This window comes from Megalops cyprinoides, chromosome 21 (assembly GCF_013368585.1).
Source record: "Megalops cyprinoides isolate fMegCyp1 chromosome 21, fMegCyp1.pri, whole genome shotgun sequence".
Taxonomy (NCBI): domain Eukaryota; kingdom Metazoa; phylum Chordata; class Actinopteri; order Elopiformes; family Megalopidae; genus Megalops; species Megalops cyprinoides.
This window is the reverse complement of record NC_050603.1, coordinates 16,250,906-16,276,108: the sequence shown is the minus strand read 5'-3', so window position 1 is coordinate 16,276,108 and position 25,203 is coordinate 16,250,906. Positions and strand designations below refer to the sequence as shown.

At 44.8% G+C, this 25,203-nt stretch overlaps 1 protein-coding gene across 1 annotated transcript in view; it reads right to left on the bottom strand.

The window, feature by feature from the left end:
* Positions 1-24,595, bottom strand: part of LOC118769155 (E3 ubiquitin-protein ligase TRIM71-like) — a 33,239-nt gene extending 8,644 nt beyond the window's left edge. Inside the window, exons 1-2 of the mRNA XM_036516179.1 lie at positions 23,711-24,595; positions 374-541 (exon numbers count right to left, since the gene is read on the bottom strand). Coding sequence (XP_036372072.1) covers positions 374-541; positions 23,711-24,409 — 867 coding nt within the window. The 5' untranslated portion in view covers positions 24,410-24,595. The remainder of the gene's footprint in view (positions 1-373; positions 542-23,710) is intronic.
* Between the last annotated feature and the right edge of the window lie 608 nt (positions 24,596-25,203).

Here is a 25,203-nt window from a genome sequence, read left to right as displayed (position 1 = left end):
TAGCTGAGAGGTTAGCTAAAATAAAAGCCCCCCTCAGGCATCTGATCCCGATGCTCGCTGCACTAAGACCCACTAAAACCCTTCTTTCCCCTGCTGTAAAACCGGAGCCAGGCTGGCTAAGCCTGAAGCCATAGCTGGCTGAGCCTGGGTGGCAACCAATTGCTTTTCCAATGCATGACCTGAAAACAAAGCCGTGGCTGGCAACATACGCGGCGACAGCAGAAACAGAGAGAGAAACAATGAGAGAGAGAGAAACAATGAGAGAGAGAGAGAGAGAGAGAGAGAGAGAGAGAGAGAGAGAGAGAGAGAGAGAGAGAGAGAGAGAGAGAGAGAGAGAGAGAGAGAGAGAGCGAGAGCTAGAGCTTGGCCTCACCTGCACGGCCTGCCTGCCTTGCTGAGCGTCGGCCAGCAGCTGAATGGTGACGGCGCGGGAGTCCTGCACGGCGTCCTGGAGGTAGCTGAAGCTGTGGCCCATGTGCCGCCCCATGCTGCACTCCCGGCAGATGGGCACGGAGCAGGTATCGCAGAAGAAGCGGAACACCTGGGGGGCAAAGAGAGAGAGGGAGAGGAAAACGCCAGTCAGACCACGGTTTTATAAAACAGGTCATCGTAGCCACTCCACAGAGGGGGCACGGGTTCACTGGAGGGTCATCGAATCAAACAGCTAATGAACTCACTGAAGTAATTAAGAGCTTAGGCACAACGTAAGCCAAGCCCTTCAGGTCTGAAACAGTGCGGCACAGCGTTGTATTTTACACTACGTGGAGCTAGGAGAAAGAGTACAATCCATGATCACATCTGGTCATTTGCCAAGAAATATAACAGGTTTACATTACAATACAAAGACATTGGTTTTTTTCCAAAATTGCTTTGGAAAATTTCTGCAATGCACCATATGGTGGTATGAGTGAGGCTACTGGCACGCATCCAGAACTGAACGTAAACACAGGGCCTTGACCCTTCTATAGCAACAATCAACACAACCTGGTAAGCACTGCCAGACAGGGAATCGTTAATCTCTTCTGAAACAATGGCGGCATCAGGAATCACTCTTTTAGCAGGTTATGTCTTGTAAGGGATTCTCCTTAGGGTGCTGACAGTCACGTCTGTAGTGAGACCTTCACAGGGCAGGTTCTGCCCTTACCTCATTCAAACACACACACACACACACACAGGCGCCCAGCCAATCAGCTCTTGAGCTGATCAATACATCGGTCAACGTGAAAACAAAGGGCGGATTAGCTTGCGTGCAAAGCGAAAGACGTTGCGCAAGACTGACAGCATGCGAGAAAGTGACAAAGGAAGCAGACATAGGTTTGTTTCCTGTCATGACAGCAGGAGATGAGATTCCAGTTATGTGTCACGTTCAATATATTCGTCATATTGTCATTTTGTGAAGGACTGTCACATACGCATGCACATGTCTCAAGGGCACATTAACACAAGGTATATTTACATGTAAATCCGGTTACACAAGAATGAGGAGCTGGGTGACCTGCAGTCACATAAACATCACGGCTGAGTACATCAAGCAAGCCTATCTGTAACACAAGAGTCACCAGTAGTGACATTTAAGTGAATAGGAACATAACTGAGCAACCAAACAAAGCAGGAAAAAAACAAAAAATGCAACTGGAGACAAGGAGCCAGGGAGACCATGAGGCATGGTCACATGACCACCACATCCTGAGTGACCACCCTAAAACCACAATGGACCAGCAGAAGCACTTAAAACTCAATAAAATACTATTTAGCATAGCACTTCTTTAGAATTTATAATGACACTGCATTCACACTCAGTTCCCTAGGCTACTCCTACCTAAACCATCATTCTTTCCTAGCCAGAGATCCAGCCCAGGATCTGATGACGAACACCAAGCAGACAACATAACAATACTAAGTGATAAATGCTTGTCAAACACTGAGAGTAATTTTCCAAGACAAGTCAATTTTCGTCCAAAGAATGAAAATTTGAAACAAAAATGATGATAGCAAGATCAAATATCGATACACTGTCAAGAAAAACCCAAAGTAATCCATCAGTTGAACTAAATGCTTAATAAACTGCAGGAGGTGGGGGAAGGCATTTGACATGATATGCAAACTACCTCACTCCACAGCTAACTCAATGCATCTGCTCTAATGAGTATTGCTATGACTTAAAATTTAGCCTTGATTTTTCTATTGTCAGAAATCACTATATTTCAGGAACTGAAATGCAAAGTTCTACAATTACAAAATGTAATGAGTCCCTCTTTACGCTCCCTTCTCACTGAACCCTCCCTTTTGCTGGCACAGAGGGAGGTTCAGTTTCTGGAAATGAGCAGAGTCCTGTGGGACTATCAATAATGGATGGCCTCCCTGGAGCATCGCTGATCTGATGGCAATGACGTAGTATGCAGGCAGGCCCGTCAAACCCCCCACCCCCCACAACCCACCCCCTCCCTTTCCTCTAAAACCTCCCCTGCCCCCCAACCCTCAACCCAATACCTCCCCCCAACCCCCCCTCCCCCCCCCCCCCCGCTCCACGCCCTTCTCCGGCCACAAACATTTCCAAAATTCCAGGGGCGGCCGAGAACAAAAGAGTGGAATGCAGCAGCTGTGGGTGGCAGGGGTGGGGGCAGCTGGGACAAAACCTTACAGGACGACACGGGGGATAAAGCAGGTCAATGGCTATCTCGCTCCCCTCTCCCCCGTCCCCTTATCACCTCTTCTGCAGCAACAAACAGCTAAGCCCAACTGCCCGGCCCCCTTCTCCCTCACCGTCCCCTCCACAGACAGCTGATAAAACTGACGCTCAGGTCTCGTTCAGTCCATTTAACATTACGGTCATGTCAATATATAATTGATGCAATCCACCCCTCTTGATACTCTTTACTCAATCACTGCTATTAAAGATGTCCCCTTTACCTTCACTGAGGATAAAGAAACTCTGGAGGACTGGAGGTTAAATGGACAGTATTACATACCATCACTTTTACGTAATAATACTTGCTCAGAAGAGAGGATTCTCAAAGACTTTTTTGTACCTCTATACATGTAACAAAAACAACATACAGGCATGTGTCTTGAAGATGCCTGCAGCTTTTAGATTACATAAGACTACTATCCTCCTAGAGCTGCGTCAATATATTGACTCTGCAGGATCTCCATCTCCTGTTACAGAAATTAAAATTCATGCTCTCCCACAGGAAAACCCTGACGATGCAGTCGCTTGCGCGCACACACACAACACAGGCACACACACACAGGCACACACACACAGGCACACACACACACACGCACAGGCACACAGGCTCACACACACACAAGCGCACACACAAGCGCACACACACACACACACACACAAACACAAACTCAAACACACACACACACACACACAGAGTAGTGTGGCCACTGTCACATTTAATATGGCCCATCTGGAGATATGCAGTGTGAAGCACAGCAGGTCTCGTCACATAACATAATCTATCCAGTAGAATATTCCAGAAAAACCCGACCTTCGCCACTGTTTTACAGGAAGTAGTCCATGGAGAACTGTTACTACAAATTTAGTAAAATTTAGTAAATAAGTTTATCCGTGGCACGTTCCTTAGAAGCGGTCTAAAATGTGCCAGAATTAGAAAATTAAACCCAGGACTATGTTAATATGAAAATGCGAAGCCAATATGTTGAAAGGTAATTAGGAGGCAAATCACTTTTTTCCTGATGAGCCCACAGGTAATCATTAACAGATCTGCATTATAATGTCACAACATGGCTTGAAGCCTAGAAGAGCATTCTGGGTATGAAACATATCCTAGAGAGAAATTCTAAGTTCCAAAAAACTGTAGCTGTTTGTCAAGATTGAAATTTAACATGTAACGAAACACACACCCTGACGAGATGTAAAGAGCAGTCCTTGTATAGTCTTCTCCTTGTTTCAAACACACTCTTACAAAACCACCCCCCCCCCCATTCTAAAGCAATAAAACCAGCCTTAGCACACTAAAACACAAAACAGCAACTGTTTTGGTCTTCGAAGGCTAGTAGACTAGGGAGGGACTCAAAAGTCACAGTGGGGAGGACAATTCATTCTTAAAACCCTGGTCTTCTGAAAAAGAAACAGAATCATGAATGTCAATGGGAAGAGTAGCATTCATCTTAAAGGGATGAGTTCTGTTTTAGTTCGGAGACACTGCCTTAAGTTTCCCACAGGTTTACCTCAATGAGCACCATTCTTTTCCATTGTTTTTTTTTTTTTCTCTGCGTTTAAATCCAAATGGAGTGATGCTTTTCTGAAGACAAAGGCGGAAAACCAAGGGGGGAGACACACTAGCTAAATGCTTCTCTGAGGCTCTATCCCCTGCTTCTGTGCAATAGCAATGGCCACATCAATTGCCAGCTAAAACTGTTTATTGCTCAACTGAGTCAAATGCTCATAATTTGGTTAGAACTTGTTTTCTCAAGTTTTATTTTTGGTATATGACTGGTATGACATTTAGTACTTTCCATGTTTCAGTAATGATAATTCTTTATAGCTAATTAACCTTAATTGTTCAGTTGTATGATTACAATACATAATAATTTAGCTATGATAATCGGCCTTCCAAGTCTGAAAAAACCCTATTTTTTTTTTTTTGAAACACAGCATGTACATGCCCAAACCACCATAAAACAGCTTAATGCCTTACATCTTGTAGTATTAGGTGTTAACCAACAATGATAATTGCTCTCGTGAGTACGTTGCTGTGACTTTATGTCTGGCAAGAGAGAAATTTTTCACTACAACTGCCTTCAAGTATTGAGCTCCACATGATGAAGTTCGAAGGGACTGCCAACAGCCAATGAAAAGTCACTATTCGGTAACGTATTTTCCAGCAGCTGTTTCCTGCAGAACCACAACAACAGGAATCACGGAAGACAGCCGTAAAAGAAGAAAAACACAGTAGCTTCTCTTCCACGTGGGGCCATCCGACTGGGAACTACAGCCAGGAACCTAAGGACAAACCCAGGAAGTCCCACTGTTTTTCACTGTCAATGTGGAACTCCAGTGCTCGGCGCCACTGTACTGCCTGAGAAGGTGATACACATACCCCATGTAATGACAACACAGCAGAGCTGTCCCAGAGTCAAATTAGACAAAAAAAGCACTAATTTTTTTCCAGTGAGTTTCCCAGAAGCACTAAATTTAGAGTTCATCATTTGTTAAATAGAAAGCCCAAAAGTGGGTCAGGGAGGCAAAACATTTTTATTACAGCATTAAAAGCATTTCACAGCATTTTTATGCATTTTTACAGCATTCTCAGTGTATAACGTTTGACCCTTACTCAATCCTGAATCAAACATTAAAGCAGGAGGATTACTACGTCTGAAGCACTTATAGAACTCTACTCTCACCAGAGCACAGAGAATAGGAACCGAGCGACTAAAAAATTGGAGAAGGAAATCACAAATTACAGCCAAGGGCCTGAGGGGTGGACTGCCCCCATAAACCTCCTGCATGGAACCCACATAGGGGAGGGGTGGGGGTGGGGGGTGGAGGTGGAGTCAGGCATTCCGTTTCATTAGAGATCCAAACATGCCCCTCTGCCCCAGCCCTTCACAGGTTTACTGAGGGGCAGGAGAAACCCTAATTAGAAAGGCTATCCTAGGCGGTCCTTTGCTCTGGGACCAGCTGCGTATAAACCTAGATTTACCAATTCAACTTGAGTTACCTGCTTGTAAACTGAACTTTCTCTGAGGATCGGTCCCTGATTTTTAATGGTCCTAGTGAGAATGGGTTCTGGTAAAAAGGAGAGGACCCGCCCCTCTCTGATCAGACTGTGGCATCAAAGCAGCTGTGAGACGATTTTCACTCTTGTCCCAACAGTCTAGTGCTGATGAGCAATACGTCCATCAGCACTACTTGCTTTACCACAAACCTACTCACTCTAAAATACAATTGCACAAGTACAATATAGCAGCTGCAAAGTTTGTGAAGCCCTTTTATAAAACAAGACTTTCAGCAAGAATCTTCAAATAAAAACAGAGAGGTCTGATATACATAGTTAAACCCCTGCTAAATCAAATGGTTAATTTGGCAGCCTTGAGGGCTGATAAAAGACAAAATACAGAAAAGTGACATGAATAAATGCTGTTCTTTTTCAGACAAGATGTCCATTTTGTTACAGAGGCTCACAGAGAGCGTACAGCTACTGAGAACGTTTGACCATTCTTAATCGGAGAAGAATCACAACCCGTTCACATGTTAGGCTACGCTGTTTACAGTAAGACGTTCTTCCAACAGTTTACTCGACTATGAAACTGACATTTCAAACTGGAACACACCAATTTTCCACAACTGCTGAAAGACACAGGAAAAGGCTTGTAGACGGGGCTTCTAAGAGTGCCGCAGGCTGGCGTTGGATTGTTTATGCATCGACACGGACCAAGGTCAGGAGTACAGGGTCCGGTGAATGAAGCATGGGGCTGCGGCCTCCGTCGCTCTGAACCCTGGGAGTTCAATCGATGGAGCATTGCTGGAGTGTGTGATGGAGCATTGCTAGAGCCTGCAGGAAATGATTAATACCGAACGTGAGGAGGCCACGAGGGCACAGTCAGGGAGGGCCGGGCAGATGGTAATTAAGGAAGTCAGTCGCTGACATAATGGTGCGGGGGTTTGCGATTTTGGGTAGAGCAACCTACCTGCATATCGTCCGCAAATGAAAGCGTTAGGGTCACGAGCAGCGCGCTCAGTTCGCAAGAATTGTGCTTACTAGGCGTAAGAGACCCTTCTGCTTTAGAGTTTGTGAGTCATCTCTTCAGCCTTGAAATGAATTTTTTTATCAAGCATTTGTCCTTCCCTTCCTTTACATTCTCCTTCCCCTGGGACGTGGTTCACGTCTCCATTGAGAAATGGTGAGGTCTCTTGTGAGGCCGCTCTCGCACTGGCGTGCACACTGAAGTTAAAGCTTAGCAAAGAATAGTAGAGCGTATTCCCGCTCCCCTTTGGATGGTAGGGGCCCTAACGGAGAGAGAGAGAGAGAGAGAGAGAAAGAGAGCTGGCCCACTCTGCCAACGACAACAGCAGCGATAAGGAAGATACGGGGGGCCGATACTCACTCACTTTGGTTGAGAAAACTTCCTCTTCATCTTTGTTTAAGCCTTATCTGCGATTCCCTGAGAATGGCAAAAGGGCAAAGCTCCACGCGGAGACTCGTGCTGTGCAGGGGCGATAGGCGAGGGAGGGGGGCGTTTCTGACCGAGTTCACAGAATCGGAGGAAACGTTGGCTATTAATAAACAGCTGTCACATGATACTGACGTGCCGTGAGATGACAGCATTGGGGTGCATTCCCTCATATTACAGGTTTCAGCACTGGGGACACTGAATTTAGAATATCCTTACAATAACACTATTACTGTGGATCATAAAAGAAACAATAAGCATTAAATTCCTGTCAATGTGGCAAAATCTAAATGAAATCTAAATTTAAATCTTAATAAATCTAGATATATTAAAAACTGTATCTTAGAAATATATAAATGCATTTCTAAAAGGTTTCTATATGGAAATTGCTCTAAATATCCTCCAAGGCCCTGGTTTGATCAGAGAAGGATACTTTGCTTATTTATGTTTTATACAATTTTTTTCAAAAAGTGACCATAAAAGCTGTTCCAATGCCATGATGAAAGGCGATTTCAAGAAGCCATAAACACACAAAAACAGCAATGAGTACAAACTTCCCACAAACCAAAGATTTCTAATCTCGGGGTAAATCCGTCTAATTAACCCGAGGATTTCAGTGAATGGATAATCTCAATCACCGTACCATGTTAATCACACAATCAACAAACCCAGGAATGCCTCCTGTTTGTCTAATCTGCTTTCTTAGAAGTCACAAGTGCCCTTGGGCCTCTTGCCAGCACGCAGCACTTATTGGCAGGAAACCCACATGCACGCCAGGGCGGTGTTTTGAAACCTCAACAGTGACTGCAGGGGGGTGGTGTCACTGAGGCAGGCGCTCTCATTGGCTGCTCTTAAGAAAAGGGGGGAAAAAAAAAAGCTAAACAGAATCAGCTGGCCCCCAGCATAAGTGTGTGTGTGTGTGTGTGTGTGTGTGCGCGCGGTAGCAGAGAGGCTTGAATGAGTGTGCCGCCAAGCCTCACACAGCCACCTGTAACGGAGCTTCTCGTTTTACAGTACTGGGGCAGGGCGAGGCGGGTGTGTGTGTGTGTGTGCGTGCGTGCGTATGTGTGTGAGAGAAACGGGGCAGGGGGGGCCTGCTACACACGGGTCAGAATGACACCACAGCACCAATTCCTCTACGCTCGTGGCATCCCAGCACTTTACGGCGGGGGCTGCGAGGCTGTTCAGAGCGCACGCTGGCACCCTCTCATGGCGCCCCGCACCGGTTACTGTCCCCTCTCCTCCCCGAGCACGACCGTCCAATAGGACGCAGATTTCAGGCGTGCCTCCAGACCGGCCCAGAGGAAATGACCTCAGAGAGGAAAGCCCCTGCTTTGATGGTGCACCAGAGGCACTCGGAATTATGTAAGCGCTTCCTCGCATGTGGTCCGGCTGCTGTGTTTTGGATTTGCACGCGCTTCGGTGGGCTGTGGTGAGGGGAGAGGTGCTGTAGCGCTATCGCCCGTGTTCCCCGGCGCGCGCCAGGCACGCTGGCAGGGCAGCCGAGGCTAAGCCGCTAACAAAAAATACACACACGCCAAGAAGATACTGCGTACAGCGTACACACCGCTATCAACGCTTATTCCTGGGCATGGCAGGCTAAAAATACCTATAATACCTTTTTTTAATGTATGTACACATGCACACATACATTAACACGCGCACACAGCCAAAGTCAACATAAACAAAGTACTCAGAGGTGAAACCAACGGCCCTCATCAGAGGTTTCCGACAGCCAAAGGCTCTGGAGTCATTCAGACTCTGGACTGGAGGTTGTACAGCGCTAAGGTGCAGAGAAATGTCATGGCAGACGCACAGCATGGCCCCACACTGTGGATACAGACCCGGTGCTTGGCCTTCACGCACAAAACACTCCCTACCTCTAGTCAGCATTCCATAGCTAACTTACTTTGACAATCATTTTTGAGAAAAGCATGAGGATAACCCTTTCTTTAATGAGTTCTAAAAAATACATAATATCATGATAATGTATGCATAACCAAACACCATCCAGACTGTCATAGCATGTGCAACCTCACCATCCATATCACAAGGTTCATCAAAGTAACACCTCATACTGAGCTGAGTCCACACACATTGAGACAGTCATGTTGTTTGGTAGAGGTTTTTTTTTAAGGTGTTATTCCATTCTTATGGAGAACCCTACAGTCAGTGTTACCTGCATTCCCATTCTTGGAAACTGACCCTGCAGCCTGTCCCCCTTTCCATTTTTTTCCCCATTATCAATCTCATTTGTTCAGCCACTTCACATACAAACAGTCATGTTTAAATAGGATAAAATGGCAATTGTTCAAAACTTCCACAACCACCATTTCAGTAGCAAATGCAAAATGAATCAAGCAAGGACAATGAAACAGTATTTACAGAGCTTATAATTGCCTTCTCTAGGCCCAAACTTTGTTCCTTTGGATGTGTAGGTGTTATGACTTCCCAGCCTCTCCATGTCTCCATGGAGAAGTGCTCTGACAAATGAAAGTAAAGTGCATTTCTGCACGTTTTCATTAAACACCAGCGCTGAGGGGCTGACGCACCAACCACAGACGGCTCTGTTTCTAACATCAACTCGACAACTCCGCTGTCTATTCCACAGTGCAGACAGGCGCGGGCCCTACACTGGTGTACGTGATGTTAACATGCCAGCTTGTCCGGCACAAGTGACTCATTTACAGTTATAAACAAGAAAAACGAAGACTATTTCTCTGATGAGGACCCCTGGAAAAAAAATCTCTTCCTGTGGCGAGCGAACAAATGGAAGCCATTAAAACTTGATGACAGGGCAACATCGATGAAAGATATCCGATTCTCAGAGTAAGCTGCTGACTCAGGTAGTGGGCGCCTAAAAACGGGCGGCACCGACATGGCAAGATGGCTGCTAACGGTGTGAGGACGAAGACGAAGAGGGGGCCCACGTTAGTCATCCTCACCGGTAGACTAAGACTCCAACTAAACTAAACCGCAGTGGCCTAGCAGACAGAATCCAAAGTTTAGTCTGAATGAGTCACACCAAACCCTCCCTGCAGTCTGGGGAGGTTTGTGAATGCTTTCAATTCTAAACCAATACATCATTCCATAGCCATGTAAGGAATTATATATTCACGTACACTTATGTTGTGTTCACTGATTTATAGGGGGAAAGAGGCCCTCTGCCCCTCCAGTACTCAGGTACATTAAACAAGAAACCAGGACTGCTTGATGTCAGATCAGTCTTCTAGAATATCAAAGTGTGCAAAAATGTGCATATATATATATATATATCAAAGCATGCATCATGTTTAAAACAAGTTCTAATGTCTGTAAAACAACTGGTTATACGCTTTGAAAGGAAATGGTCAAGAAAGAGACAATTAAGTGTTAATAATACCTACACTCATTCCTCTATGAACAATTTGTGGGAAAAAGTGACCATACAAATAAACTTCTGAGAACTTCAAGAGAAGAAAGAAAGAAAGAAAGAGGAAAAAAAAACCACAGGACATTTTTGCGACTTGTTTCTAATTACTTTGCACGTGTTGCGCATTAAGCCGGTGGAAGTGGAACTTCACATAAGTTGGGTCTGCTAGCTGCTCTGGGCTCCCTAAAGATAACTGCCAACAGATGGAAGAAACCCAATGACATCCCGCATGAAAATCCCGCAGCTCCACATCCCCTTCTCTGCCTCCAGAGCTACTCTGATGCCCCCCCCCCCCACTTTTTTTGTTACTGGGCCGATTTTAAGTGCACCCTCATAGATTCCATATCAAAGCACTGAGAGAGGAGAGCATGTGAAAATAGTTACAAACAGAAAGGAGGGGGCGGTGGATGGAGAGAGGGAGAGAGGGAGATAGAGAGGACTGCAGTGGGGTCATAAAATAAAAGCTTTTCAAAGATCTCAACAAAAAAAAAAAAATCTAGAAAATTCTATAAAAAGCTAGAAAAAAGCTAGAAAATTCTCTAGAACCCCCAGACACTTATTTACTTGTATTCATTTGTTGGGGACAAATACAATAAAATACTGACATGCAGTAAACATTGTTAGAAACAAATTCCTAATGCATACAGTGTGAATATCCAAGGCTTGTTTCCATCACTTGTCCTCAGCAGGGATTGAGAAATACATGGTAAAAGCAGAAATTATAGCAGGTTTACTGCCTTTCAATTCCAGCGGCCTCCTTCTTGGCTTTTTTTTTTCCACATTAATGAGATGGTTTCTGGGAAAAGTCCAATATTACTTGAAAACAAACCCCAGGGAAACCCTGACAAAGGTACCATCTTTTATACCATTTGCCGTGGGCAGCCCAAGAACAATTTCCCGTCTCCTCGGCAGCAATCCGTCTCCTCGATGATCTGTCTCCTCTGTTTCCTTCACTGGTTCCCTTTCTCTCTCCGCAACAGTAACTCAGTGCTAAACACAAAAAAATAACGTGCAAACGCCAAACGCCCTTTTACTTCAGCCAAGACAGCTGAAACATCAGTGTTTCCCCCCCCCCATCACTCTACCAGCACGGCACCACGTCTGTGTTTAAGAGAGCCATGCTTATGCGACTGGGATAATTAGCTGCGTTTGAAGGCTCATCTCTGCCAGACTGTTTGCAAACATGCAGCACATGCAAGGAAACCAATTCCCCCACTCCTGTGAGACCAACTGTGCTGTTATAACTGATGAGCAAATGGGCTGTGAAACTTCTGCTATACAAGTGAAATCATCATCGTTCTCAAATACGGTTATGTAAGAAAACTTTACACACATAAGCACTGTGTTTTTTGCACTTGTTGGTTTTGTTTAAGTAAATGTTACAGTTTATGTTAATAGTAAATTATGTAGAAGTGTTAAAGTTACTGTTTTTGTTAAACACATTAAAGCTCCTATTGTTCCACGTTCACATTTGCCTTTCTCTATTAACTGTAAAGACAGTAATCTAACTTCACTTGATCTGAAGTTTTCAAACCATCTGCATCAATGATTTACTTCCTATCCAAAAATATGAACACAATGGGTTTAGAGGTTGCACAGCCGGTTAGCAAATGCAGTTACAGCACACGGCTATAAAATGAAAACAGAATTATGGGAAAGAGCGTATAATGTGTAGTTTTAGTGCAAGGCTGTAAAATGTTACACAGCCAGAGTAACAGCAGCAGGAGTGAGAAGGTGTAGTGTGTAGTTTCAGTGTCGGGCTTTAGTGCCTTCACCACTCCAGCTGTTTTCTATACCAAGTCTTACAAGACTCGTCTGTCGGTCTGACTCGGGAGATGATTAATGAATAACATCCTGATGAGCCCTAAGGTCCCTCCATATGCCTCCTTAGTTGAAATGCTTGTACAGTGACTTCCCCACCACCCCCACCCCATAAGACAATCGGCTGTTTGTTTTTTTTCCCCATTTTTTTTTTTTGAGTGCCACGCTAGATGTAGGAGTGACCCTGGATCACTGGCAGCAAAACAATTCCTCGAAGATCAGTGCCCAGAGACCAGAGGGATATGGATGGGGCGAACACAAGGTAGTACGATGCAGTACAGAAAGCAATCACAACCTTCCAGGGAGAATGCTGCTACAGCACGTGTTTTTTTTTTTTTTTAAAACTAGTGTTTACCGCCACAGGCAAAGGACCACAAGCAACAAAAGAAGGGGGGGGGAACATCTTAATGTTAGCGTTAGTGCCTTGACCACGGTCACACACGGCCTCTAGGATGAGAAGCAAATGGATTGGCAATGAAGTGAAGGGTTCACCTTCGAAAGAAATGTCAGGTAGCGAGACCCAGTTGTCAGCGCCTGAATTATTCATTTATGCGCGCACTTAGCAGAACGCCCGCAGGCCAGGGTGACTCACAGTGCATTCAGACCTGCACGATCCTTAACCCTTTGCAAGCTGCTCTTAAAAGCCTTGCTCAGGGGTACGGCGATTGAGCGAAGCTCTAGCAGCTCTCCCAACGCTCCGCACACAGCTGCCTAACCCCAATCACAGCAGTCAGGCAATCGCAGTCAGAAGTAAGAACAAAAGGTCCTGGTGCCCATACTCGCTATAGAGATCAATGACAAGCCTGAAGAACAGAACTCCAGCACACAGCATATGCCACCGTTCTATAGCATTTTATCACACATGGGAGTTGGAACGTTTGGGGGTGCCTGCCATTGATCACCGGCACAAAGGCAGCTTAGGAGGAGGGGCTTCCTGGAAAAGGGATTCCAGCCACCAGATGTGGGTGTGGGAGTGGGGGTGCGCGTGGGAGTGGGGGTTGGGCGTTTGTCAATAACAAAGTGACACACGGAAATGACGATTAGATGTACCTTCAGGGATGTTTCATAGATGCAGATGCTTTGCAACCCGTCCCCTATACCCTATATAGGCCTACAACCAAAAATACCAGGTATCTTGACAAGTTTGTTCTGTTAAATGGTTTATAGTCTAAATGAGACCTCAATATTCCCACTGTATCGCACTGTGGTTGAATTCAGAATTCAGCACTTCAAACATTTGCATCGGTGATAGCAAATGGAAGTTACATGACAAATTTAGTGACAGATCTCTGGGGGAAAAAATGTGCCATCAGTGGTGAGAATAATTACATTTACAATTCAGATTTTGTGGTGAAAATGTGGGAGCCCAGATCAAAAAGGACAGCCTGAAAAAGAGGAACTACATTTTCACCATTTAGCCAAGACGCTGACCACAACTTAACCAGGACTATAAATTAAATTGAAAATGGACTGTCTGAGCATCTCAACATATGATGTTCCTTTTGTCCTGATGTACCTGAATCTCAAAATTTTACTCTATAGTTTGTGGTGATTGTCAATCCCAGCAGTTATGTCAACTGCTATATTTGGTGACTATATTCAACGAACAATATTTTCGGCATGCTATATACATTTCTTTTATTGTAAAAACAAGTGAAATGAGAGAAAACAAGCAAGTAAAGCTAGACTAACTGCTAAACCAGCACTGTGAAGAATTACAAATCTGAAAGAATGAATCAAATGAGTCTCAGCCTAATTAAAATCATTGAAGGTGCTCAATTTCTTACACCTCATCAGCATAAGGTAACAGGACCAAATCCATTAAAAGAAAACGCAAGGATTTCCCAGCAATGTCAGAGTATTTCCCTTTCTCTAACAGACCTTGCATTGTCCGACCATGCAAGGTAAAACACTGTCAAAAATGGCTTCTGTCCCACAACGCAGAGAGAGAAATCAATGGTGCTGCACTAATTAGGCCTGCCTGACCTTTTCAAAAATGTCAGATGCAGATTTGTTTTTCCAGCAAAAAGATGCATCCCCACCTCTTTTCACACGGCACTGTGATCAGCCCTATATAACACGAAGGAGAGTAAAACACACATACACACACGTGCACGCACAAACAAGCTCTGGTTAACCAAAGTGGTGAGATAGGGTTGATAGGTCAGAGCCACTGGAGTGTAATCTAAAAATAACCATCCCCACCTCCTTGCCAAAAGATAAACATGCAAAGGACTGGGAGCACGGGTCGAGAGCGTTTCAGAGAAGCCAAAGAGAGGGGGCCAGGAGCCGCTCATTAAACACACACATCCACAGCCGGGCCCAACTCCCATTAGACTGCTTAGACTGAATGTTTGCATGTTTCTATTTTCAAGCCTCAAATCTCCATTCAAGATCAGAATAAGAGAATATATTTGACTGTTTGAATATTCAAACATGACATCACTTGGATCGTAATGCTTAACAACAGAAAAGAAATAATTATTTCTTATTAACACTTATGAACAAGGGAATCATTGATTGTTTATTTACACACAGAACTGATGTATAGTACTTACTCTGGGGGTAAGAAAACAGTGTCGAATCTTTTGGATATCTGAGCTCATGATCCATTGAATAGTCAGTGAAAACACATCCCTAATCCAAATGTGCCTTATACTTAAATTTTAGTAACAATTTTACGAAAGGGTTATGTTCACTAATGTCTTAAAGGTGTATTATTAATTTCAGTGACAAACTCAAAATCTGAAAAAGAAATGACACTTTCTTAAATATGTTATTGAAATTTAGCATCTAAGGGCACAGCTGTTAGATTGAAGACAGGTTTCAGCAGAGACATTTTTTTTATTTTAAAAAATAAGTTATTTTGAACCAGGAATCTCCATTTCAAAACAGCATGACAGTGGTTGCTGTGACCATCGTACCACTATAAGGAATTAATTTAACCCATTCAGGGAATTTGCCCAGTGCAACACAGGATGTCTTCTTTTTAGACGAATCACCAGTCTGACATACATCGTGCAACTCATTTCCTGATCGTTAACAAGCCAAAGATAGGAGGGGCCAGCTGTCAATTGTATTACTTTACATTGAATGCATTTAACATATGAACAACAAAGATGGTCGGTGTTAAGAATGAACAATAAAGACAAGAAGCAAAATGCGAGACTACTATTGGACACCAACAACCCTTTTAAAATGTCTTAAACGTTTTGATGGACGGAGAATACAATGAGATTTAATTATATTTTATGGCTCCATAAAAAAATACAGAATTAAACATTACACACCAGAATAATGGGAATGAAAAGAGACAAAGGGCAGACACTGTAAAAGCCCCACAGGAATGGCCATTAAAATGATTTGTTAAAAAAAGAAAAGAAAAAGGTCTTGATGTTTGTCTTTACAGCACACATGCACAATGCCACAATAAGACACCCGTTCTGGCCCCTTCCACTGACCTCTGACTCATGACTCCAGCGTGCCCCCCCTCCCCCCCCCCCCCCCCCCAAAAAAGGGCAGCAGAAAGAGATTTGGTTGTATGGGTTTTCCCATGAGCCTCTCCCCACTGAGGACATTGCCATGGAAACGGCGCATTCCCATAATTCAATCCGCAGTGGTGTGGCACGTTCTTGGGATTAACTAAACCGACCCCCCCCATCACTCTCCCCTGCAGAGTGGCCAACAACTAGGGAGCCTGTTGTTCACGGAGAGTTTGCCAATGTAATCCAATTCTCTCCCATTTCTGCCCGTCTTTTTGGATTATTTTACCACATGCAACAAACTCCAGACAGCTGCAGAGAGTTTACCATTAAAAAGAAATAAAAGTAAGCAATGCACAATTGTACTGTGATTTCCCATGTCCAGCAGCATGTGCAGTTATACTTAGTTTACACTGCCTGTGATCAATGAAAAAAGTGACAATATCCACACAAATATGCAACCGTGTTTGGTTTGCAAATGTCTCACTTCACTATCTAGTGCTTGAGAAAGAAGTTGTTTTAACCATTTTCCCAGTTGGATTCCCTACTGTGCCATATTCCTCCAATACTGCCATTAGATTTTGACCCTGAGTGAAAATTTCACTTTACATTTCATCTTGAGTATGGACATAGAAATTCAACTCAATTAAGTAGGCAACACTTACATCCCTATCTTCCACTATTGTGAAAAGCTGGAGTAAGTGTGCACCGATTTGCTTCCTCAAAATGACTTGTAAGGTATATGTTGCACCCAAACTGTGGCAGGAACCACCCAAGCCACATAAAAAGTGTGATGACTCACAGCTACAGGTAAAATGCACTCAATGATCTTTTAATGAAAGCTAAGCCTTTTCTGCTAGTTAAAGCAAGTAAATTGCCTTATTTGCCAGCACAGCAGTTACCCTAACAAAGCAACCACATAATAAAATGTCTCTCAGTCAATGGTAGGCACCGTCAGAGCAGCCCTCCTATTGTCGCTGAGACACTCCACAAACTGCACACATTCAAACAAAAATGCACATTTCAATGCATTGACTGACTGCATTACAATCTAGTGCTCAAGTTTCAGCTTTGTGAAGATCAACAGAACCAACCCCAACCCTTTTTGGGGTTGACATTGACATTTTATCATTCAAATAGAGAGTGAAAGAAAGTAATTTCTGTTTTTATTTCTTTCTCTATTTCTATTTCTATTACTTAATAGAAAACAATAATGTAAATAATCCAGTTGATCTAAATTTATAATAAAGTAACTGACACTGAAGTGGGAAAAATCATAAAAGTGTGGTCTTCAAAAAAAAATGCAGCAAATTATTTCTCAGGGGCTTGCTTAAGCACGTTCTTCCAACCGCATTCTTTCTTGGGAGTAAGCCACACACTAAGCGTGGTAAAAATGTCTTGCGATTTTTCAGGGCGGCTTTCATTTGAGCGCGTTAGTTTTTCGAGGAGCGCTCAGTTGGCGCGAACCCTCGGCTCGCCCCTTCGAGGCGAGCCGCTGTGTCCACGCCTCCGTGTCGCCAGTTAAAACGTCCATAGGAAATATCTCATTAAAACTCTAATAAAAGCGCCGGCGCACAAGTGTTGCGTGACACCCTTTAACCGCGCAACGTGTTAATTGGGTCTAATCGGACCTCGTTATGGCCCTGCCCGCTATGAGGGGACGGGAGGGCCCCTGTGGAACCGGCGGGCGGAATTGAAGGTGACCGACGAGACAGGACAGCTACGGCAGGCTCTTCCAGGACCATTAGGATTTCGCAAACAATTACGAGGCTGGAAGGGGGGGGGGGGGGGGGTGTGGCCCGGCCGGCTGCAGCTGAACCTCCGGCCCGAAGAGTGCTGCCGTTTGACCTGTCGTGTTAAATATTTCCTGCCGCCCCCCCCCCCCACCCCCACCCCTTGCCACTGATTCGCAGGAACTTTCGGTCACCTCAGCGACGTGGGGCCCGGCCGCTGAACCTTTTCTGCAGATGGCCCGGCTGCCTCACACATGAAGCACCTGGGCCGCCTGTGTCCAAACAACTCTGCATTCCTCTTTTACGGCCGTTTCTCTTCGCCCCCCGCCCCCAGACTCCGAATTGGGTTAATGCCTCTTCCTTTTGGCTCAGTCCTCTTTCTGGCGGTGAAAGAGATGGTCAAAGAGAGAGAGAGAGGGGGGGGGGGATATCACAGGGGGTATGCGGCTTCCACCTCCTCCCACATTCCCAGCGTTTGTGGCGACCAGTAATGACAACTGTACTCTAAACTGAGATAATGTATACGCAGAGATTGACTAATCAAAAGCAGCGGGTGTTCCGCCCGCTTAGTCCGTAGGCATTTCTCATTACATGAGGGACAAGTGGATGACAAACAACACTCGTCCCTATTGTCCACACCTACTTTGTGTCTGTATCTCACCCCAGTGCACAGTTGTCAGAGGATGAATGTTAAGTCTCAATGAATGAGGCAAGCCTGACACGTGGACGTTGAGCGAGACCAGAGCAGCAGGCAGTTGCACTATGATTCAATTAGTCTCGCTTATCAATATCAGAACCGTGCCACGCTGTCGAGGTGTGTTTTGACCTGGGCTGGCTGTTCACTTCTTTCCTCCTTTATCTGAACGCAGATAGCTGACCTTCTCTGCGTTCCAGCTTTTACGGGCTAAACCTTCAACTGTAGATTCCTTCATGACGTCCTTACAATGTTGTTTATGTCTTCCTGTGAGTCAGAAAAGCATGCTGGAGGGGAATGAAGGAATGCATACTGGTGGAGATCGAAAGAATGCAAATGTTTGTAAGTCTGCGCTGTACATTTTCCACAGATGACAACCGAGTCACTGTACCACTCTGCTCTGCTACACATGACACACTTCATCTGCCACCGCAGATTAGAGTGAAAAGATTTACTGTGCATATCCTTGGATTCTGATCTCACAGAGCCCATAAAACGCAGCAACTGCAGGCACTCGGCAGAGGCTAACAAGCGCAGATCGTCTAATGAACAAATCTGTTAGCTGGTCAGGTACGAGGCTGCTATAATCGTGCACACGCTTGCACAATGCCATGTCACTTAATTATGGCACTTACAGCAGACTCTCACTTTCAACAGCCCCACCTCACCACAACACTAGGAAAAATACAGTTAAAATAGACTGCAGGTTGAGGTCACACTTAAACATTTCTTTTCATACCTGTGTATGTCTGTGTGTGTGTGTGTGTGTGAGAGAGAGAGAGAGAGTGTTCTATCACTGAATTTCCAAAAGTTGTCATCGTTCGTTTTAGCCCTCAGAGCAACTGAAGCAAAAGCCGCTGGGAATGAGAATGTAGTCAAAAGGATTATTAGCCAAACAATGACTGAGCGATTTCAAAAATTATCTTGACTAATACCACTGTCAAATCACGTTCAAGGGAAAAGGGTGCAATTTAAGGATTTGATAGCGACTCGGCTTAGGCGGGGCATTCGGCAGGCAGAGGCCCATTTCTGTCAGAGCCGGTCCTGTCAGAGGCGCGACCGCCGCATTGCGCGGTTGTGAGCCGAGGGCTGTCAACACCGAGCAGGCAGAGAGGGATCAGTGACATAATCACGCTGCACTCCGGATTCCTGCTATGTGCCCGCCCACCGCGGAGGCCACATGACCCACATTTTTAACCTACCAAAATAAAAACACTGCGCGCCACGTGACCAGCATGCTGAGGCCCGCCCCCCTCCCTCGATTATTAGCGCTAAACATGCTAGACAGGGGGGGGGGATCACAAAACAAATCTGCTTCTTCAGATTATATTTAACTGGACATCAGTGCTGACAGCTCACCATGCAATCTCACATCCTTTTTAATTAAATGCATTTAAGTGGAATCTGAGCTCTAGTTAACCTCTCAATTTCCACACCTTCTCACTAAAGTTAAAAGCAATAAATGCTAACAGTAATATTTAAATTAGTCTAGTAGCCCTCATTTTGTTAAAAAGGATATGAGACCATTTATCATGAAGAAAGCTGCATTATGACATTGATTGCATTTCAATATGCTTCTACCGAGATCACCAAATTCTTACCACTTTAATATAAATTTAATATAAATGTATTTCCCTTTAGAACTCATTAAAGTTTAATTAATTTTTAGACTTCACATGCAATAAGAATGCACCTTTTCTTTCTCTCTCAAATACACACAACTCTTATATGACATCTCCAATTGTTCTGTCAACCTTCAAGTGCTGAATTACACATAACAGCCAAGTTTCCATTGACCTACCTTGCTTTCACGTGTGCTCCTTTTTGTGAGAACTACTTAAGTCTCTTCCTGAAACAGGAATAACAAACCTAAGCCATGTTTGACTTTGCTTGCGAGTTGTTAATGATGGCCATGTTTGAGGTATTGGCATTCACGCCGGAATCATATAGCTCAGACAACTCTGGGCCAGATCCATGGGGTGATACATGAATACTAAACGGACTTCTATCCTAGCACAGCAAAAACGGCCAGACAGAAATCTAACCAAGCTGGGCAACTGGATAACAGTGAGAAGAGATATGTGGAAACAGCAGGGGCAGAGTGGACGAAATCCTTAAACACAATGGGACACGACTTCATTTCTTTTATACGCTGGAAGAAAATTGCCCGTTGACATGGACGGCATGTCAGGTATAGCTGACCTACAGCTAAGGTGGGTCAGTGGAAACGCGGCTAATGTGTTTACAGGGGTATGACAGGGGAGCCGTGGCTGAAGCCTGGCTTAAAATAGAGCACCATCTGGCGAACAAGCCGCGGACGACGGAGGCCCGTCGTCTTTAAATCGGGGGGTCAAATTCACACGATTACTGAGGGAAGAGCCACTGACCGGCGCACTGTGCGCTCAGCAAAAGGTGGAAAACAGGGAAGCTGAAAGCCCTCAGATGGGGGTGAGGCTGTAGATCCGCCCACCTCAAGAGGGGGAAAGGGCCTACACATACACAAGGACGACACGGCGAGCAAAAGGAATCATGCCAAACGCATGCTGGTGAAAACAGATGCGCAATTGCTACGCTGATAGATAAACAGATCGTCACTAAGGCCTAAGAGATAAGACCCAGGACAGCTTTTGACACTGACAACTTCCACACTGTCGGTTTTGAGAGATCTAAGGGGTGCTGACATGTTTTATCACATTCCACCAAACCTATTCTTGATAAAGAATGAAAGAAAAATAAGAGAAAACTTTATATGTCAGTTGGTTAAGGCTGACCTCTTGATGGATGCATCCCATTTGCTGTGATTGCTCAAACTCCCATTGTCAAGAGGAAGAAAGCAGTGACAAGCAGAAATCAGGACTGAAGGAGATTTTAAATAACAAGTCTAACATTTTTATCATCCACTGAGTCGCAAAGGTTCACATTTTGGCTAGAACAGTTCTGCAGGCTAATGTAACTCTGGTCAGAGAGGAGAGCTAGAGGAAATAGCCTCACATTCGTTTTTAACATTGCTTTTCAGCTCCTACAAAACAAAAAGGGTAAGCAGACATGAACACTATTAAATTATCTTCGTATTTGAGAAGGCAAATATAGACATAGATTGGAAAGGAGACTGACAGCTGACTGATGTTGGGACAGTCTAAAACTGAACTAGCATGTCTCCAGCTGCTTATTAGCTGTAGCTCTAAATAACATAGTCTAATTTCCCCGATCAGCTGTAGCCTCATCGTAAAGAGCATTCTAGCCGATCGCTCGTGTGACTGATGCGGTCAGTTACACCTCAATGCATGACTGATTATGAACCAAAAAAGGTGCCCTGGTGGGTAATGCATGATACCGATTCGTCTCCAGTGGTTTTAAAACAAACCTCTTCACGAGAGTGCCCCACTTCAGGATGAAGTTTTTTAGAGAATATCATTTAACACAGATCAAATAAAACTTTTGATTGACCGAGCAATCCTGTGTCTATGAGTTAATTTGCACAGAATCAGCACTGCCAAGTGACACAGTGTTTCCTACCCGGCGTGGCCTGCTATTGACATTTCCATGAAAACCCTGCTGTGTATGTGTGCATTACTCATTCTGTCTGCGCAGCTATCCCCAATCCCCACTGTGAAATTTCAATGTGAAAAAGAAAAGGAAATGATGGGGTCCTGAAAATACTCCCCTTAAACGGTTTCAGCCCTGACCTGGTCTAAGTGAGAAAAGCACTTGGGATTGATCTCAATTAATCTTAAATCCATCTCCTTCATTCTACAAACCTTTTGCTGCATCCCTGCCAGCAACCCCCGACACAACCCTCCCCCACACACACACATACACGCACACACGCACACTTCTCACGATTAACATGAGTCTTATTGTATCAGCTGGGAAACACAGAGCCTGGGGACTCTTATCAGCTCATTACCACAGAGTCTTTTAATGGACTGATAACATTACTGAGAGCTTGGTGCTAACAACAAACACACAGGACAGGTAATGCAGCCTAGAGGTTCTTATAACTATTATCCCCATTGGCCTGGGGACAGGAACAGACACTGTTTGTTTTAATATCAAACATCAGCAACATTTAATTGGCCTTTAACTTAACGTGTCCATCCAAATGCTTCCCCTGGCTTTAAGACTCAACCACTTTTTTTCAAGGGATTATACGATTAATTCCAGGCTACCATTTCACACTGAATGATAAAAGCAAGATGTGAAAGTACTGATGACACATCAGAAATACACCCATCATACCCTTGCAAAGACGATCTCAAACACCTGAGATTTCTTGGGAACACATACAATATGCTGCTCACAAAGGCTCTAACGCAGGGATTAGATCACAATCACGCTGGCCAGATTGTTCAATGCTAATGCATGCAGATTCTCTCTCTCTCTCCCCCACAGGCACATACACACTCACACACACACAAAGAGAGCGCAGGTACAGCAATGGAGGTGAACAGAACAAAGTATTGTGCCAGATTTTCTAAAAGGAAGGATAGTCCAGCTGCTCAGGCAGTAACGAAAAGGGCAAAGGTTAAAGAGAGTGTATTTGTCCTTGATTGAAATTGATTGCAAAATCTGATTTATGAAATGCAGGATAGTGCCAATCTGAAAACAGAGACTTCAGTTGGGTGGCAGATATCCCATCCACAACATTTTTCACTATTATTAGTATCATTACCCTCGCTTAAACAACATTTTAGTGATATGTCACCCTGCCAAAGGCGGCAAGCAGCTGAATTTGTCAAGCCCACTACTTCATACTCTATTGCATTTATCTAGCTTGTGCATTTCACATGGGACAACACTGAACTGTGTAGCAACTTAACTGTGTGTTTGCTCATTTTCTTAACACATTTTTGCTGTTCCCAATCCACCAGGACCATTAAGATTGCATTACTTGGGGTGAAGACATCATAACACCAGATTATTACTCTTCCGAGATGTGTGAATGGCCGCTACCCAACCAAAGCATAACGTTCTCATGATGTTGCTGTGACATTACAAGCAAAACAATAACCCTGCCAAAACATCGTGGAAACAGTGAAAGAACACAAAGTGTCCCAGTGCACAGCTGGTGTGGCACGCATGCTCAAGGCCCTCCCCTCCTGCTCACTGGCAGGAGGAACCTGATGCCATATGGTGACCAATCAGTGACCATTTACTCTGACCGTAATGCAATTACATTCCAAGAGATTAGGGGCAAGTGATATCACACAGGTAATATCATTAAATTAAGCATGCGTATTACCAAGTATTACCGTAACTTGACTTACGGGCCTGTTTTTAGACGTTACATATCTGTGAGCTTGAGCAAACCACCAATGCGTGACCAGCATGGATGAGCATTCCGCTAACTGACACAGGCGAGGATCACAGAAGACGGAACCCTTTGGTTGTTCCCATCCATCACGTTAGACACGCTCACCTCATTGTCATGGTGCTGGCAGAAGCTCATCCTGTCCTGGAAGATGGGCAGCAGCGGGTAGCTGGAGTGGAAGGACTGGGACAGCGTGATGGGGGTGCCGGAGCCGGCGGTGCGGCCCCCCAGGTGCAGGTTCTCCGCCAGCCGCTCGATGAAGTGGTCTTTGGTCAGCCGGACCCGCTGGTGGGCGCGGACGCAGTTGTTGCAGAGGTACTCCTGGCAGTCCAGGCAGTGCGAGGTAGCGGGGTTGCCTTCGTCGCAGGAACTGCAGTGGGGGTCCCCCAGGCGGTGTGGCCGGTGGAGGCCCCCGTGCGGGTGGGGGTAGCCCCCGCCACCGCCACTCCTGCAGCCGTTCTTGCTCTGCTCCTCCGAGGACACCACCACGTCCAACAGGTTGCTGAAGAGGAAGTTGGACGAGGGCAGGGAGTCCACCCCGGACTCGGAGATGGAGACTTTTTGGTCACATGTCGGGCAGCGGAGCTTGGACGGGTCCCCTGGGTTTCGCTGCCCCTCCAGGCACTGCCTGCAGAAGGCGTGGAGGCAGGGCAGGACGTGGAGCCGCCGGGCGGATGAGGTAGAGGAGCTGGAGGTCTGAGATGAGGACGATGAGGTAGAAGAGTTGGAGGAGATCGGAGCAGAAGACCCGCACAGTTCCTTGCAAAGTGGACATGTCTGCAGATCGGAGTCGGGAAATGAAGCCATTTGCAACACAACTTTAATGGAAAGCAGGCCCAACTTAAAACATATGCTGCACAGAAGCACACATTTGCCTTTTTAAGGCAAAACTGCTTTCCTGTTGAGAACTGAAGCAAAACACTAGCTGCTGAGGTCAGATCTGAGATATGCTGTATTGTGTATCTGTAGTCATCATTTAAAACCAAATTAACATTCAGAATGTTAGCTATTGGAAAGAAATTGCTTGGACCTGATAAAAAAGTAACATGAATTGATATACAGGCCTAATTATTCAATACTACCTCAACACATTTGACAAAACAGCACTGAAAGCAAACCTACATTCAATTTTTGAAATTCTTACTCAGCAGTCTTAAAAGTAGGATTGCTCATTCAAATATTAGCTCAAAGTAGTATGACTTGAACTGTATGCGTTTTTCCTCCCTGCCGAGTAGTGCAAAGCTTTAAAAATGAATTAATAATAAATCTGCAGTCATTTTAGAGGTATTTGTTTTATAACTCTGAGAGATGCAGCAGTTACATTCTTATGAAACGTAAATTCCGCTGTGTGGTTTCTGCTCCGATCCTCCTCCCCCACCACCGCATGACTACGGGGGTTTTAGGCTCAATACGATATGAAAATTTTCGAGTCAAAACACTAATTTATCCTTTTTTCCACGCGCAAAATATTGTTTTTCCATTCTAGTCCACCATCGGATCCTCTTCCGCAACGCCGAACGCGTAAAAACGGCAGCGGTTAAGTCGACCTCGAAGCAATTAAATAATTCATCAAAGCATTTGATCAGAAGCAACGCGACTCC